Below are 14647 nucleotides of genomic sequence, written 5' to 3'. Positions count from 1 at the left end.
GGCCAGCGCCAGAAAATCCAACCCATTTGGAAACATATGTGACTCTGTGTTGCAGTCGCAAAGCAACACCATAAATAGTCCTTGGATGCAATATTGCAATACGACACTGCAATTTCAGTTGCACTTGTCATGAGTAGCCCTCTAGTTTTATAAAGTGTATGTCCACCTTCAAAATAATTTTTGGAATGTTCTCCACAAAAAAAGTATAAAAAATTGAGAGCACTTCCTAAAATCGTTAAAAAACTATGTAGGTCTCTTTATTAAGACTGGTATAGTATTAAATAGAATTATTAGACCCGATGAGGCTGGTGTATTTACTTTGAAAAATCCATGTCTCAGGCTCAGCATCTTTATTCAGCCATGTTTTAAAGAAAAAGTTTAATCAAGAGCTAAGCCTTGGTCTCATATTTTCCGCAGTTCACATGATGTCTTTTTTGGCACATTGATAGGTGAATTATCATTAGGGACCATCCAAAATTTAGGTACACCATGTCGTAGTTGGATGGCTTTTTCATCCCTGGATCTTAAAATATTAACTCAGTATCTTACATTTTTTTTTGTGAAGCAATAATGGAGTCCAAGTATTCATTAATTGCAGTGTTTCCCGATGCGTAGTGTATGAAACTTTCTGTATAACCATAATATTAAATAATATAATATTAATTAATATTAATAATATAATATTAAAATGAGCAGTTTAGGAGTTGAGCTAAATAACTTATGAGTCCAAGTGTATTTTCGCCTGCTAAGCATGTCTGACAATTGCATCTTGTAAGGAGCAGTGTGAGATCTCAGCAGTAGTAGGGAGGAGGAACGCTGAGGAGCTGTCAATCAAGCTAGGTTGGTGAAGACTGAGTTTACATTTCAGAATGATTATGCAGCCATTTTGACATAGGTTATCAAAGTAAGTACACCGGCTTCATCAAATCTATGAGACTTAATAAGTAACATGAACAGATTATATTCAACTTAACATCTCACTTTTTTACTAGTAATATAATTATATCTAGGATATAAAAAACAGTTATTGCAGCATATTATACCTGTGATAAAGCAATCACAGGATGAAGTCCCCTAGTGGGACAAAGAAAAGTAATAAACCTTTTAGAAAATGTTTACAAATATTAATGAAAATGCAAATTGTAAAAGTAAAACCAAACCCTTTTTTTCTGATGTATTATATGAAAAGTATAATATGGTTAAGAAATAAAAAAACAAAACTAATTTGGCTAATTTATAACTGTTCGAATTAACAAACTACCATGATATTTATCCTGCATGGAGAAAGGTGTAAAAAATATAATAAGTAGCAAATTAAAAATATGTATGTACACCAAAATAGTAACAAATAATTATAGCCTGCCAGCAAAAAAAAAATAGAAAAAAAATTATAATGACATTGAGGTCAATTAACATAAAAAAAATAACTAAGTTTTGTATAACCATAACCGCAATGACTTATAGATTAAAGGGATTGTCCAGAACTTTTTTTTTTCTATGGGACTAAAAATTAACAAGCAGGTAGGTAATAACAGAGACAACTACCTGCCTCAACTACCCAGCGATTCAGCTGTTCCGCATCAACAGAGCAGATCTTCTCTTCCGGGCTGCTCTGTCAATGGGGTGTGACTACAGATGTCATGCTGGGAGTCGGCTGTCAATCAGCATGATGTTAGCAGTCATGCCCTGTCAACAGAGCAGAGCAGAAGAGAAGTCACTTCTCTGTCAAAGTGACATCAGCATTGCCACAGAATCGCCAGCTGGTGCTGTCTTTGACCACTCTGTGCCAGCAAAGATTGACATTGGGCACAACACACAGGTAGGAGTAACTACCTGCCTGTTAGTTCTTAGGCCCATCATAAAATAAATAAATATTCCTAAATAACCCCTTTAAACTTGACATGTTCTGTTTACAATACAGCGAGGAATCGAATTGAGTGAATATCTTTAACTGGAAATTAATTCTACTTGAATATTCAAAACATCTGCATTCACCAAAAAGATTTTTTTTTTGTAATTTACTTATGTGGGAATTCAGTAAAATTGCGGCTGCTGGTCACCATTTTTATGAACCGTAGAGGACCATGACAAAATTGAAAAATAAAAAAATTACTAATAATCACCTTGTCGCTCACCTCTTCAGCCTCTCTGCTACTCACTGTCTCCCGTCCTGTCCTCATTGCATCTTCTCATTACTGCTGTGTGTGCTGAAATCCCTGAGTCTCTCAAGCTATGTCGGGAATTCCAGCTCTGATGAATGCATGAGGAAGCCCGGGGAATAAGTGCTCATGGCAGTGATAAGAAGATGTGACGAGGTTGAGCATTTGCATCTTCACTTCATTTAAGATGAAGCCCCATTCTCTGATGGTCCCAGCAACTGGACCCTCATGCATCAGCTCATTACTCCCTATCCTATGTATAGAGAATAGCTTGTTATATCAATGGTAACTAGTGTTGAGCATTCCGATACTGCAAATATCGGGTATCGGCCGATATTTGCTGTATCGGATTTCCCATACTGAGTTCGGATGCTTTTAAGATATCGAATACCGGAATTGGAAGTTCCTATAGTGCAATGATGCACTATAATGGAGTGTGGGCAGTGCGTGGGCGGAGACTGCGTGTCTGTGTGTTCGGGGTCTGTGCATGACCGTGGGGGGTCTCTGCGGGCCTGTACCGACCTGCCGGGGTCTGTGCGGCCTGCCGGGGGTCTGTGTGGGCCTGCCGGGGTCTGTACGGGCCTGCCGGGGGTCTGTGCAGGCTGCCGGGGGTCTGTACGGCCTGTTGGTGGTCTGTGCAAGCCTACTGGGGGTCTGTACGGGCCTGCCGGGGGTCTGTGCGGGCTGTCGGGGGTCTGTGCAGGCCTGCCGGGAGTCTGTACGGGCCTGCCAGGGTTGTGTCTGTGTGCAGGCATTGTCTGATGGGACTGCAAGTCCCATCGGGCTATGCCTGCTACAATGACAGTGATTGACACAGTAGCCAATGATGGGACAGTAGTAGTCCCATCATCCGGCTAATGTGTTGAATGTAAAAAAAAAACCACAAGCATACATACTACATACATACTACATACAACATACATACTACATACATACTACATACAACATACATACTACATACATTCTACATACATAATACATACATAAATACTACATACAGTACATACTACATACATACTACATAAAACATACTACATACATACTACATACATACTACATACATACATGCATACTACATACAAACAACATACATACAACATACATACTACATACATACTACAAACATACAACATGCATACTACATACATACTACATACATACATACTACACACATACTACGTACATACAACATACTACATACATACTACATACATACTACATACATACTACATGCATATAACATACTACATACATAATACATACATGCAACATACATACTACATACATACTACATACATACTACATACATACAACATGCATACTACATACATACTACATACATACTACATACATACAACATGCATACTACATACATACTACATACATACATACATACTACACACATACTACGTACATACAACATACTACATACATACTACATACATATAACATACTACATTCATAATACATACATGCAACATACATACTACATACATACTACATACATAATACATACATACTACATACATACATACTACATACATACGACATACATAAAACATGAATACTACATACATACTACATACATACATACTACACACATACTACATACATACAACATACTACATACATACTACATACATATTACATACATATAACATACTATATACATAATACATACATGCTACATACATACTACATACATACATACATACTACATACATACATCATACTACATACATACTACATACAGTACATTCATACATTACATACAATACATACATACAGACATACAGTACATATAACATAGAGTACATACTCACCATCACTTGTCACTTTGTTCCCCGAAGCAAGTGTCATCTGTAAAAAAATATGGAAATAACAAACAAACAATATACTCCCTGATCTGCAGAAATCCACGAGTGTCCCACGACGATATTTTTTTTACATTCAACACATTAGCCAGATGATGGGAATACTACTGTCCCATCATTGGCTAATGTGTCAATCACTGCCATTGTAGCAGGTATAGCCCGATGGGACTTGTAGTCCCATCGGACGATGCCTGCACACAAACACAAAGACCCCCGATAGGCCCACACAGACCCCCGAGAGTCCCGTACAGACCTCCGGCAGGCCGCACAGACCCCCAGCAGGCCGCACAGACCCCCAAGAGGCCTGTACAGACCCCTGGCAGGCCGCACAGAACCCCGGCAGGCCGCAAAAACCCCCGAGAGCCCCATACAGACCCCCAGCAGGCCGCACAGACCCCCGGCAGGCCACACAGACCCCCGAGAGGCCTGTACAGACCCCCGGCAGGCCATACAGACCCCCGGCAGGCCGCACAGACCCCGGAGAGCCCCATACAGACCCCCGGCAGGCCGCACAGACCCCCAAGAGGCCCGTACAGACCCCCGGCAGGCCATACAGACCTCCGGCAGGCCGCACAGACCCCCGAGAGGCCCGTACAGACCCCCGGCAGGCCCGCACAGACCCCCCACGGTCCCACACAGACACGCAGTCTCCGCCCACGCACCGTTCATACTCTTCCCCCATCTGGAACAGGATGTACAAGGAAAGAAAGGGCTTATTTTCATTCCAATATTTGTGTCCCATTGACTTGCATTGATTTCCGGTATCAGTATCGGCGATATCCGATATTTTTGGGATATCGGCCGATCCAATCCGATCCCGATATTTCCGAATATCGGAAGGTATCACTCAACACTAATGGTAACCTTTTAAAGAACTGCTGGATATCCTGCACTTTATTCTGTAATAATCTCATGGTGAGACAGCAAGTTATCTGGTGCACTTCTAACAATATATAAGGACTCTCACATGACTTACAGTACAGGACATTGATTAATCCAGCTTTTTTATGTACTCTATATTGTATGAAATTCCAAAGTGAAAATATATGAACACATATTCTACTGTATTTTTGCACTATTTGTCATTTTTACTATAACTTATTTCCAACCCATTTCCAGGGAAGAGGATCTGTGCCGGTGAAGGACTTGCTAAAATGGAGTTGTTTCTGTTCTTTACAACCATCTTACAGAAGTTCAAGCTAACCACCAAGATGCATTTAACTGAGGCCGACATCAGCCCTAAGATGACTGGGTTTGCCAATGTGCCGATACCTTACGAACTCTCATTTGTCTCTCGTTAGGTGACCATTTGTTCAGGAGGACATTGTGCTATATTCATTAGTCCCCTTAAAAGCACTAGATGAGAGTAAAAAAACTAAGATCTGATTGCAGGTATATCATCAAAGCCTTCTTGATACAACCACCCAAAATTGCATTGTTAATTGATTATCTAGTGGGATGGCCTTTTCGAAGAAGATAGCTCGAACTGTAATGGGAAATTGATTCTATATAACAGGGTATTATTTTAGAGTATTATTTTAGAGAGGCATAATTGTACCTACAGGACCTTCAAGTAAAGAGACTATTTACTCCCTTACCAAAGAGACAAATGTCCTGATGTATGGGCCTTACCATGTTATAGGGATGAAACAGAGAGCATCATCCAGAGTCCACCACCTACCACATCCCTTTATTGCAGAAAATCTCAAAAGAAAAAATACAGATGATTGAAAACTTTAAAAATTCTTCTCACAAAATTAAAATATTGAAGAGGTAATTATGCAGGTTTTCCTGCACAATAGAAATACACCGGCCAAATACTTCTGCTTGTAGGTAAGAGGAGAGGTGATTGTTACACACTGATAGCCAATGTACACATAAGATACTGTAGCTAATGACTGAACAATCATTGAACTGACAGCTATGTTTCCCAACTACCCTCATGAACGGTAAGGGTATGTGCACACGTTCAGGATTTCTTGCAGAAATTTCCTGAAGAAAACCGGAAATTTTCTGCAAGAAATCCGCATTTTTTTTTTTGCGTTTTTTTTCCGTTTTTTTCGCGTTTTTTTAGCATTCTGCAAGCGTAATTAGCTTGCAGAATGCTAAAGTTTTCCAAGCGATCTGTAGCATCGCTTGGAAAACTGACTGACAAGTTGGTCACACTTGTCAAACATACTGTTTGACAAGTGTGACCAACTTTTTACTATAGATGCAGCTTATGCAGCATCTATAGTAAAAGATAGAATGTTTAAAAATAATAAAAAAAATAAAAAAATGCTTATACTCACCCAGACATCTCATCAGCGGCATCCGTTCGTCTTCCTATAGCTGGTGTGTGCGCGCAGGACCTTCCGTGACGTCACGGTCACGTGAGCGGTCACATGACCGCTCACGACCAATCACAGGACAGTGACGTCATCGGCGAGGTCCTTCGCCGCACATCAGCTACAGGAACCGAACGGCAGCGTGCAGTGGAGGCGGGAACACTGCGCGGGACATCGAGGGTGAGTATATCGCTATTTTTTATTTTATTTCTTATTTTTTGACCACTTATATGGTGCCCAGTGCGTGGAGGAGAGTCTCCTCTCCTCCACCCTGGGTACCAACTGCACATAATCTGCTTACTTCCCGCATGGTGTGCACAGCCCCGTGCAGGAAGTAAGCAGATCAATGGACCCCTAGGTGTGCGGAATCCCTGCAATTCCGCATTTTTAATGAACATGTTGCTTTTTTTTCCGCTATGCGATTTTTTCGCGGAAAAAATCGCAACATTTGCACAAAAAATGCGGAATACCTTGTAAATAATAGGAGGCATAGGTTAGCGTTTTTTTCGCGTTTTTATCACGTTTTTATAGCGAAAAAACGCAAAAAAAAACGCTAAAAATCCTGAACGTGTGCACATGGCCTTACACTCAGCTTGATTGAGTGCTCCTGTGTTCTCACTGAGACAGAAGGCAAAAGATTATATTCAAGGAGAATAAAGGGATCAACCACTGAAATACAGCAAGTCATGAACTTCTCTCTACATTGGAGAGAAGATCAGCAACACCGTTCTGACAGTGTACATGCTCGAGGAAAGGACAACAATCTTGACTCAATATGAATTTATAAACCTCAGCATCGAAATGCTGAAGAGTAAAAGTAACTTACTGCACAAAGTGATATTCCTTTTGATCCAGCAAGTGATAGATATGGTCCAACATTGCAATTGACACTGGTCTTTATCGGGGACATTCATAAAAACTGGAAAGGGGTCAGTGAATTCTGCACTAATCAGGCCATGATGTGTCTTAGCATTGCATCCACTGACCCCTTTCTGACTCCTCTTATAGATGTCTTTGATAAAGGCTGGTCTCAGTCGAAACATTGGACCATATCTATGACTTGCCGGATCAAAATAAATATCATTAGATACAAGAGCTAAAGCCAGTAATGAAGTAAGGCTTGCAAGGGAGACCAAAAGCAATAGATAAAGGATTTGGGGGGTATGTCAAAAGCAAAATAAAAATCAAAGATGCTATAGGATTTTTACAGGCTGAAAAGTGAAGTGGTCAAAAATGATTTTAAGAAGGTTAAACCTTTAACTTTTTATTTGCATCTTTGCTCTCTTAGCAAGTGTAACATCAACTGATCTTCAGTGCACTATCTAAAGAATAAAATAATCCACATTATCTATAAGCAGAGAGATGGTGAAATAACACTTAGCAAATTAAAATGAAGTTAAATTTCCTGATCCGAATGAATTACATCCTAGGATACTGAAAGAGTTAGCAAAGGAAATTGAAGAACCACTAGCCAAAATCTTTGAAAAATCCTGGTGAACAACAGATGTCCTAGAAGATAGGGACAACATTTGCCATTTTCCAATCTTCAGAAAAGGAAACACGATGGAGCCAAGAAATTACAGGCCAGTGAACTTTACTTCAACACCAGGAAATATCTTTGATCAAATTATTAAAAAACATATATGTAAGTACTTGGATAAAAATACAGTAATTAACCAGAGTCAGAATGGGTTTGTAGCAAGCAAGTCATGCCAGACAAATCTAATTTCCTTCTATGATGGATTCACTGACTGGGTAAATCAGGGAAATGCGGTAGATATAGTATATCTCGACTTCAGTAAAGTATTTGATAAAGTATCTTATACTATCCTTATTGAAAAAATGACCAAGTATGGGATTCACAAGGCTATGGTTAAGTGGATTCATAACTGGCTCAGTGATCGTACTCAGAGAGTGGTAATAAATGGTTGCACATTCAATTGGAAGAGTGTTTCAAGTGGGGTACCACAAGGCTCTATCCTGACCCCAGTGTTGTTCAACAATTTTATAAATAATCTAGATAAGGGAACTGAAGCTAACAAAGGAGAAACAGGAGTTTTATGGTAGAAAAACTTATGACAAATCTTTATTAACCCCTTCATGACCTAGCCTATTTTGACCTTAATGACCTGGCCATTTTTTGAAACTCTGACCAGTGTCCCTTTATGAGGTAATAACTCAAGAACGCTTTAACGGATCCTAGCGATTCTGAGACTGTTTTTTCGTGACATATTGAGCTTCATGTTAGTGGTAAATTTAGGTCGATAATTTTTGCGTTTATTTGTGAAAAAAATGGAAATTTGGCGAAAATTTAGAAAATTTTGCAATTTTCAAATTTTGAATTTTTATATTTTTTTGCTAGGAAGTTATAAGGGTTAAAATTTGACCAGTGATTTCTCATTTTTACAACAAAATTTACAAAACCATTTTTTTAGGGACCACCTCACATTTGAAGTCAGTTTGAGGGGTCTATATGGCTGAAAATACCCAAAAGTGACACCATATTAAAAACTGCACCCCTCAAGGTGCTCAAAAACACATTCAAGAAGTTTATTAACCCTTCAGGTGTTTCACAGCAGCAGAAGCAACATGGAAGGAAAAAATTAACATTTAACATTTTAGTCACAAAAATGAAATTTTAGCAACAATTTTTTTATTTTCCCAAGGGTAAAAGGAGAAACTGGACTCTGAAAGTTGTTGTACAATTTGTCCTGAGTATGCCTATATCCCATATGTGGGGGGGAATTACTCGGGTGCACGACAGGGCTCGGAAGGGAAGGAGCGCCATTTCACTTTTTGAATGAAAAACTGGCTCCAATCTTTAGCGTGACCCCATTTTGGAAACTAGACCCCCCAAGCAACTTATCTAGATGCATAGTGAGCACTTTCAACCCCCAGGTGCTTCACAAACTGATCCGTAAAAATGAAAAAGTACTTTTTTTTCACAAAAAAAATATTTTAGCCTCAATTTCTTCATTTTCTCATGGGCTACAGGATAAAATGAATCTTAAAATGTGTTGGGAAATTTCTCCTGAGTAGGGTTGAGCGAAACGGGTCGGCCATTTTCAGAAGTCGCCGACTTTTGGCAAAGTGTAGGGTCGGCCATGAGGTCGGCGATCTTCTGAGTCTGGTATCGGAATTCCGATACCGAGTTCCGATATGTTTGCAATATCGGGAATCGGTATCGGAATCCATATTTAAGTGTTAAATAAAGAATCAAAATAAAAAATATTGATATACTCACCCTCGGACGCGCCCTGGTACTAACCGGCAGGCTTCCTTTCTATGAATGAGCGCGTGAATGACCTGCGGTGACGTCGCGGCTTGTGATTGGTCGCGAGCGGTAACACGGACAAGCCGCGACGTCATCTAAGGTCCTTCACACGCTCATTCTTAGGAAGGAAGGCTGCCGGAAAGAAGCAGGGCGCGTCCGAGGGTGAGTATATACCTAATAGGAATATACTCACCCTCGTACGCGCCCTGCTTCTTTCCGGCAGCCTTCCTTCCTAAAAATGAGCACGTGAAGGACCTTAGATGACGTCGCGGCTTGTCCATGTGACCGCTCACGCGACCAATCACAAGCCGCGACGTCACCGCAGGTCATTCATGTGCTCATTCTTAGGAAGGAAGCCTGCCGGTTAGTACCAGGGCGCGTCCAAGGGTGAGTATACCAATATTTTTTATTTTGATTCTTTATTTTACACATTAATATGGATCCCAGGGCCTGAAGGAGAGTTTCCTCTCCTTCAGACCCTGGAAACCATAGTATCCCATTGCACTGCATTGGGTTTCGTGTTTCGGCCGACCCCGACTTTTTTATAGGATCGGCCGATTTCACTCGACCCGACTTTTGAGAAAGTCGGGTTTCGTGAAACCCGACCCGATCCTATAAAAATAAAAGTCGCTCAACCCTACTCCTGAGTACACCGATACCTCACATGTGGGGGTAAACCACTGTTTGGGCACACGGCAAGGCTCGGAAGGGAAGGAGCGCCATTTGACGTTTTGAATGAAAAATTAGCTCCAATCGTTAGCGGTCACCATGCCGCGTTTGGAGAGCCCCTGTGTGTCTAAACATTTGAACTCCCCCACAAGTGACACTATTTTGGAAACTACACCCTCCAAGGAACTTATCTAGATGTGTGATGAGCACTTTGAACCCCCAAGTGCTTCACAGAAGTTTATAACGCAGATCTATGAAAATAAAAAATCATTTTTCTTTCCTCAAAAATTATTTTTTAGTCCGCAATTTTTTATTTTCACAAGGGTAACAGGAGAAATTGGACCCCAAAAAGTTGTTGTCCAGTTTGTCCTGAGTACACTGATACCCCATATGTGGGGGTAAACCACTGTTTGGACACATGTCGGGGCTCGGAAAGGAAGTAGTGACGTTTTGAAATGCAGACTTTGATGGAATGGTCTGCGGGCATCACATTGCGTTTGCAGAGCCCCAGATGTACCTAAGCAGTAGAAACCCACCACAAGTGACCCCATTTTGGAAACTAGACCCCCCAAGGAACTTATGTAGATGTGTGGTGAGCACTTTGAACCCCTAAGTGCTTCACAGAATTTTATATCGCAGAGCCGTGAAAATAAAAAATCATTTTTTTCCCCACGAAAATTATTTTTTAGCCCCAAATTTTTTATTTTTCCAAGGGTAACAGGAGAAATTAGACCCCCAAAATTGTTGGACAATTTTTCCTGAGTACGCTTAGGACCCATATGTTTGAGTAAACCACTGTTTGGATGCACCTCAGGGCTCTGAAGGGAGGGAGCACCATTTGACTTTTTGAATGCAAGATTGGCTGGAATCAATGGTGGCGCCATGTCGTGATTGGAGACCCCCTGATGTGCCTAAACAGTGGAAACCCCTCAATTCTAACTCCAATACTAACCCCAACACACCCCTAATACCAACTCTAACCATAACCATAATCACAACCCTAACCCCAACACACACCTAACCCTAATCCCAACCCTAACCACAACCCTAACCCCAACACACAAACAACCCTAATCCCAACCCTAACCATAACCCTAACCACAAGCCTAACCCTAACCTCAACACACACCTTACCCTAATCTTAACCCTAATTCCAACCCTAACTCTAGTTCCAGCCCTAACCCTAAGGCTATGTGCCCATGTTGCGGATTCATGTGTGGATTTTTCCGCACCGTTTTTGAAAAATCTGCAGGTAAAACGCACTGTTTTACTTGCGGATTTACTGCAGATTTCCAGTGTTTTTTGTTTGGATTTCTATTGAGGAACAGGTGTAAAACGCTGCGGATTCCACACAAAGAATTGACATGCTGCGGAAAATACAATGCAGCATTTCCACTCGGTATTTTCCGCACCATGGGCACAGCGGATTTGGTTTTCCATAGGTTTACATGGTACTGTAAATGTGATGGAAAACTGCCACGAATTCGCAGCGGGCAATCCGCTGCGGATCCACAGCCAAATCCGCACCATGTGCACATAGCCTAATTCTAACCCTAATTGCAACCCCTTAACCTTAATTGTAACCCTATCCCAATTCTAACCCTAACCCTAGCCCTAACGCTAACCCTAATCCTAGCCCTAACCCTAGCCATAACCCTAACCCTTACCCTATTTATTTCATTATTTTCCCTACCTTTGGGGATGATAAGGGGGGGCTTTATTTACTATTTTTTTACTTTGATCACTGTGATATAACCTATCACAATGATCAAAATGTACCTGGAACAAATCTGCCATTTTGGAAGATGGCGGCGCCCATCGCTGAAGATGAACAGACACCGGGAGGGATACCGGGACTTGGTAAGTATGGGGGGTGGGATCGGACAGCGGGGGGGGCTGAGGGGAGGCCGGGGGCAGGCGGAGGGGAGTGGAGCACAGAACGGAGGGGAGGAAAGACTGACAGCAGCGACAGATCGCCGCTGTTAGTCAGTGGAGGGGTCAGATCGCGGTCTCCAGCCATGGCTGATGATATTACAGCATCGGCCATGGCTGGATTGTAATATTTCACCAAGTTTCATAGGTGAAATATTGCAAATTGCTCTGATTGGCTGTTGCACTTTCAACAGCCAATCAGAGCAATCGTAGCCACGTGGGGGCAAAGCCACCCCCCTGTAATAATTATAGGGGATAACTCAGGAGACTCTTTGCATGGAACAAAACAACCACAGGACACAGTTTTATAAGTGATAAAGTCTATATTATCACACGGTGATTCAAACAGGTGCAGAGAGAAACTCAAGTCCACAACATTTGGTGCAAATAATAAACGCAGCTTAGCAGTCTATAGGAAACTTCAGAGCAAAATGCAATCAAGCAGAAAGTCTATGAAGCACAGTTATTCTTGAGGATACTTGACACGAATAAATCCTTGTCTTAGTCCAGACATAGATAGATATGCTTATAGTCAGTTCAAATCATAACTTAGCTCAACCAGGGAGGCCTGGTTAATAGTCCCAGGTTAATGCAAAGCAGCAGCAGCTTACATGTCCAGCAAATGCAGGTGGAAGTAAACACGAGCAGCAGATGAAGGAGGATTACTGGAAACTTGTGTATGCAGCAAGAACTCAGAGCAGAGTAGCAGGATCACCACACAGGTTCACAGGAGCAGGTGTATAGCCAGGGAGTAATCAGAGGTCAGGAGCTGGATGCAAGGCAGAATACTCTAGCACAGACTGAAGGCTGGGGTGGAGTTTTATAGCAGGAAGACACAGTGCACATGAGACCAAAGATGCCATCTTGGAAAAGGGCAGTAATGCACAAAAGGACTCCCCCTGTCCCTGAAGATCGGGTGAAATTGGAGTTAACCCTTTCACCCGATCTGCAGGGACGCGATCCCTTCATGACCCCACACAGGTCAGATTGGCACCGACTTTCATGATGCCTACGTGGCATCACAGGTCGGAAAGGGGTTAATACAATCACACGTATATTGACAAACAATTTAAAAATATATATATATGTTTGTAAAGGACACCAATGAGCAACATACAGCACCATTTAAATATGAACTTCCAACGAAAAGGACCAAAAATATATGAGGTAAATGACCCTATCCAATAGTGTGTCCAAACATATCCCCACAAGACCTCTAGGGGAGGGCAACACCAGTTCTGTCCCAATGGTTAATACATGATAATGTCCACTGTTCATAATAGCTCCGTCTCACATGCCATCATGTAGGTACAAAGTTATAACATAGGTGTTAGACAGAATGAATAAGGGTTAACCTTACCGGTGCCGTAATGCGCAACTGGATGCACCCCGACGTAAATTTCGCCGCTTTACAGCATGGCTTTCTCAAGGGGAGGTGTGTTTCCACTCTCCTGCAGGACCTTAAGTATCCCTGGTAACCGGTCACATGTGTGTCATGTGACGGCCCTTTTTTTGTATGTTTTTGCTGCTGGGCTGTGTATATACGGCGCATGCGGCCGCGGCCGACCCCACAAAACTCGCGCCGCCTGGCGCGTCACCGCCCAGCGTCCGAGCAGGAGGTGACCATAGCTCCCAGTCAGACGCCAGCGGCGACCATTGCCGGACCATGCAGAGCAGCAGGCGGTGACAAGCGGGAGCACGCGCACTGCAGCCACAGCAACAGATATAAATACCAAATGAACTTTAGACGCAATTACAATATAATATATATCATAAAAGGGTTATTCCAAATTGTAGCATTTTATGGCATCATGATAACGATAATTCATTCTTCGAGTCTCCTATCTTTTGTGGTCCCAAACCCAGTGGATTCTTCAAGGAGTAATCAAACAATGATGGGGATAACTGTGATGTAAATATCAGATGTAGTTCATCATACCGCAGGGGATAGATTAACATTAACATTAAAAAACTATTGAAAGAAGAAAAAAACAATAATTAAAATCAGATAAAAACACACACAAAAATCAGTTAAAAACATACAAGTGGAATAGAGTATGAGCAGAAAAACAAACAAAGCCACCTCTAATTAAATTTCTTTACAGAAAGGGTGCGAAATTAAGGGCCTCATTAAGCCCAAATGGTTTAACTGTTCCTAGTGTAACAATCCATTTTAATTCCCTTTGCGCCAATAATTGTTTGACATTTCCCCCCCTAATACCTGTGTGGACCACGTCAATTCCCCTGATCAGAAGTCCTCTTGGGTCACAGTTATGAAAAGACCTAAAATGTCGCAGGATTGTTTTTAATTCCGCAGGATCCTGTACCGACCGGGCTGCGCCAATGTCCCGCACATGCTCCCTCACTCTTATTCTCAGCTCCCTTGATGTGAGCCCTATACAGATCAATGAA

General features: G+C 41.7%; 1 protein-coding gene across 1 annotated transcript in view; it reads left to right on the top strand.

The window, feature by feature from the left end:
- The window catches only part of LOC143809417 (cytochrome P450 2G1-like), a 52466-nt gene extending 46837 nt beyond the window's left edge, over positions 1 to 5629 (top strand). Inside the window, exon 9 of the mRNA XM_077292485.1 lies at positions 5153 to 5629. Within this exon, the coding sequence (XP_077148600.1) occupies positions 5153 to 5334 (182 nt within the window). The 3' untranslated portion in view covers positions 5335 to 5629. The remainder of the gene's footprint in view (positions 1 to 5152) is intronic.
- Positions 5630 to 14647: the final 9018 nt, after the last annotated feature.

The sequence above is a fragment of the Ranitomeya variabilis genome, chromosome 2, assembly GCF_051348905.1.
Source record: "Ranitomeya variabilis isolate aRanVar5 chromosome 2, aRanVar5.hap1, whole genome shotgun sequence".
NCBI lineage: Eukaryota > Metazoa > Chordata > Amphibia > Anura > Dendrobatidae > Ranitomeya > Ranitomeya variabilis.
This window is presented reverse-complemented; position numbering and strand designations above follow the sequence as displayed.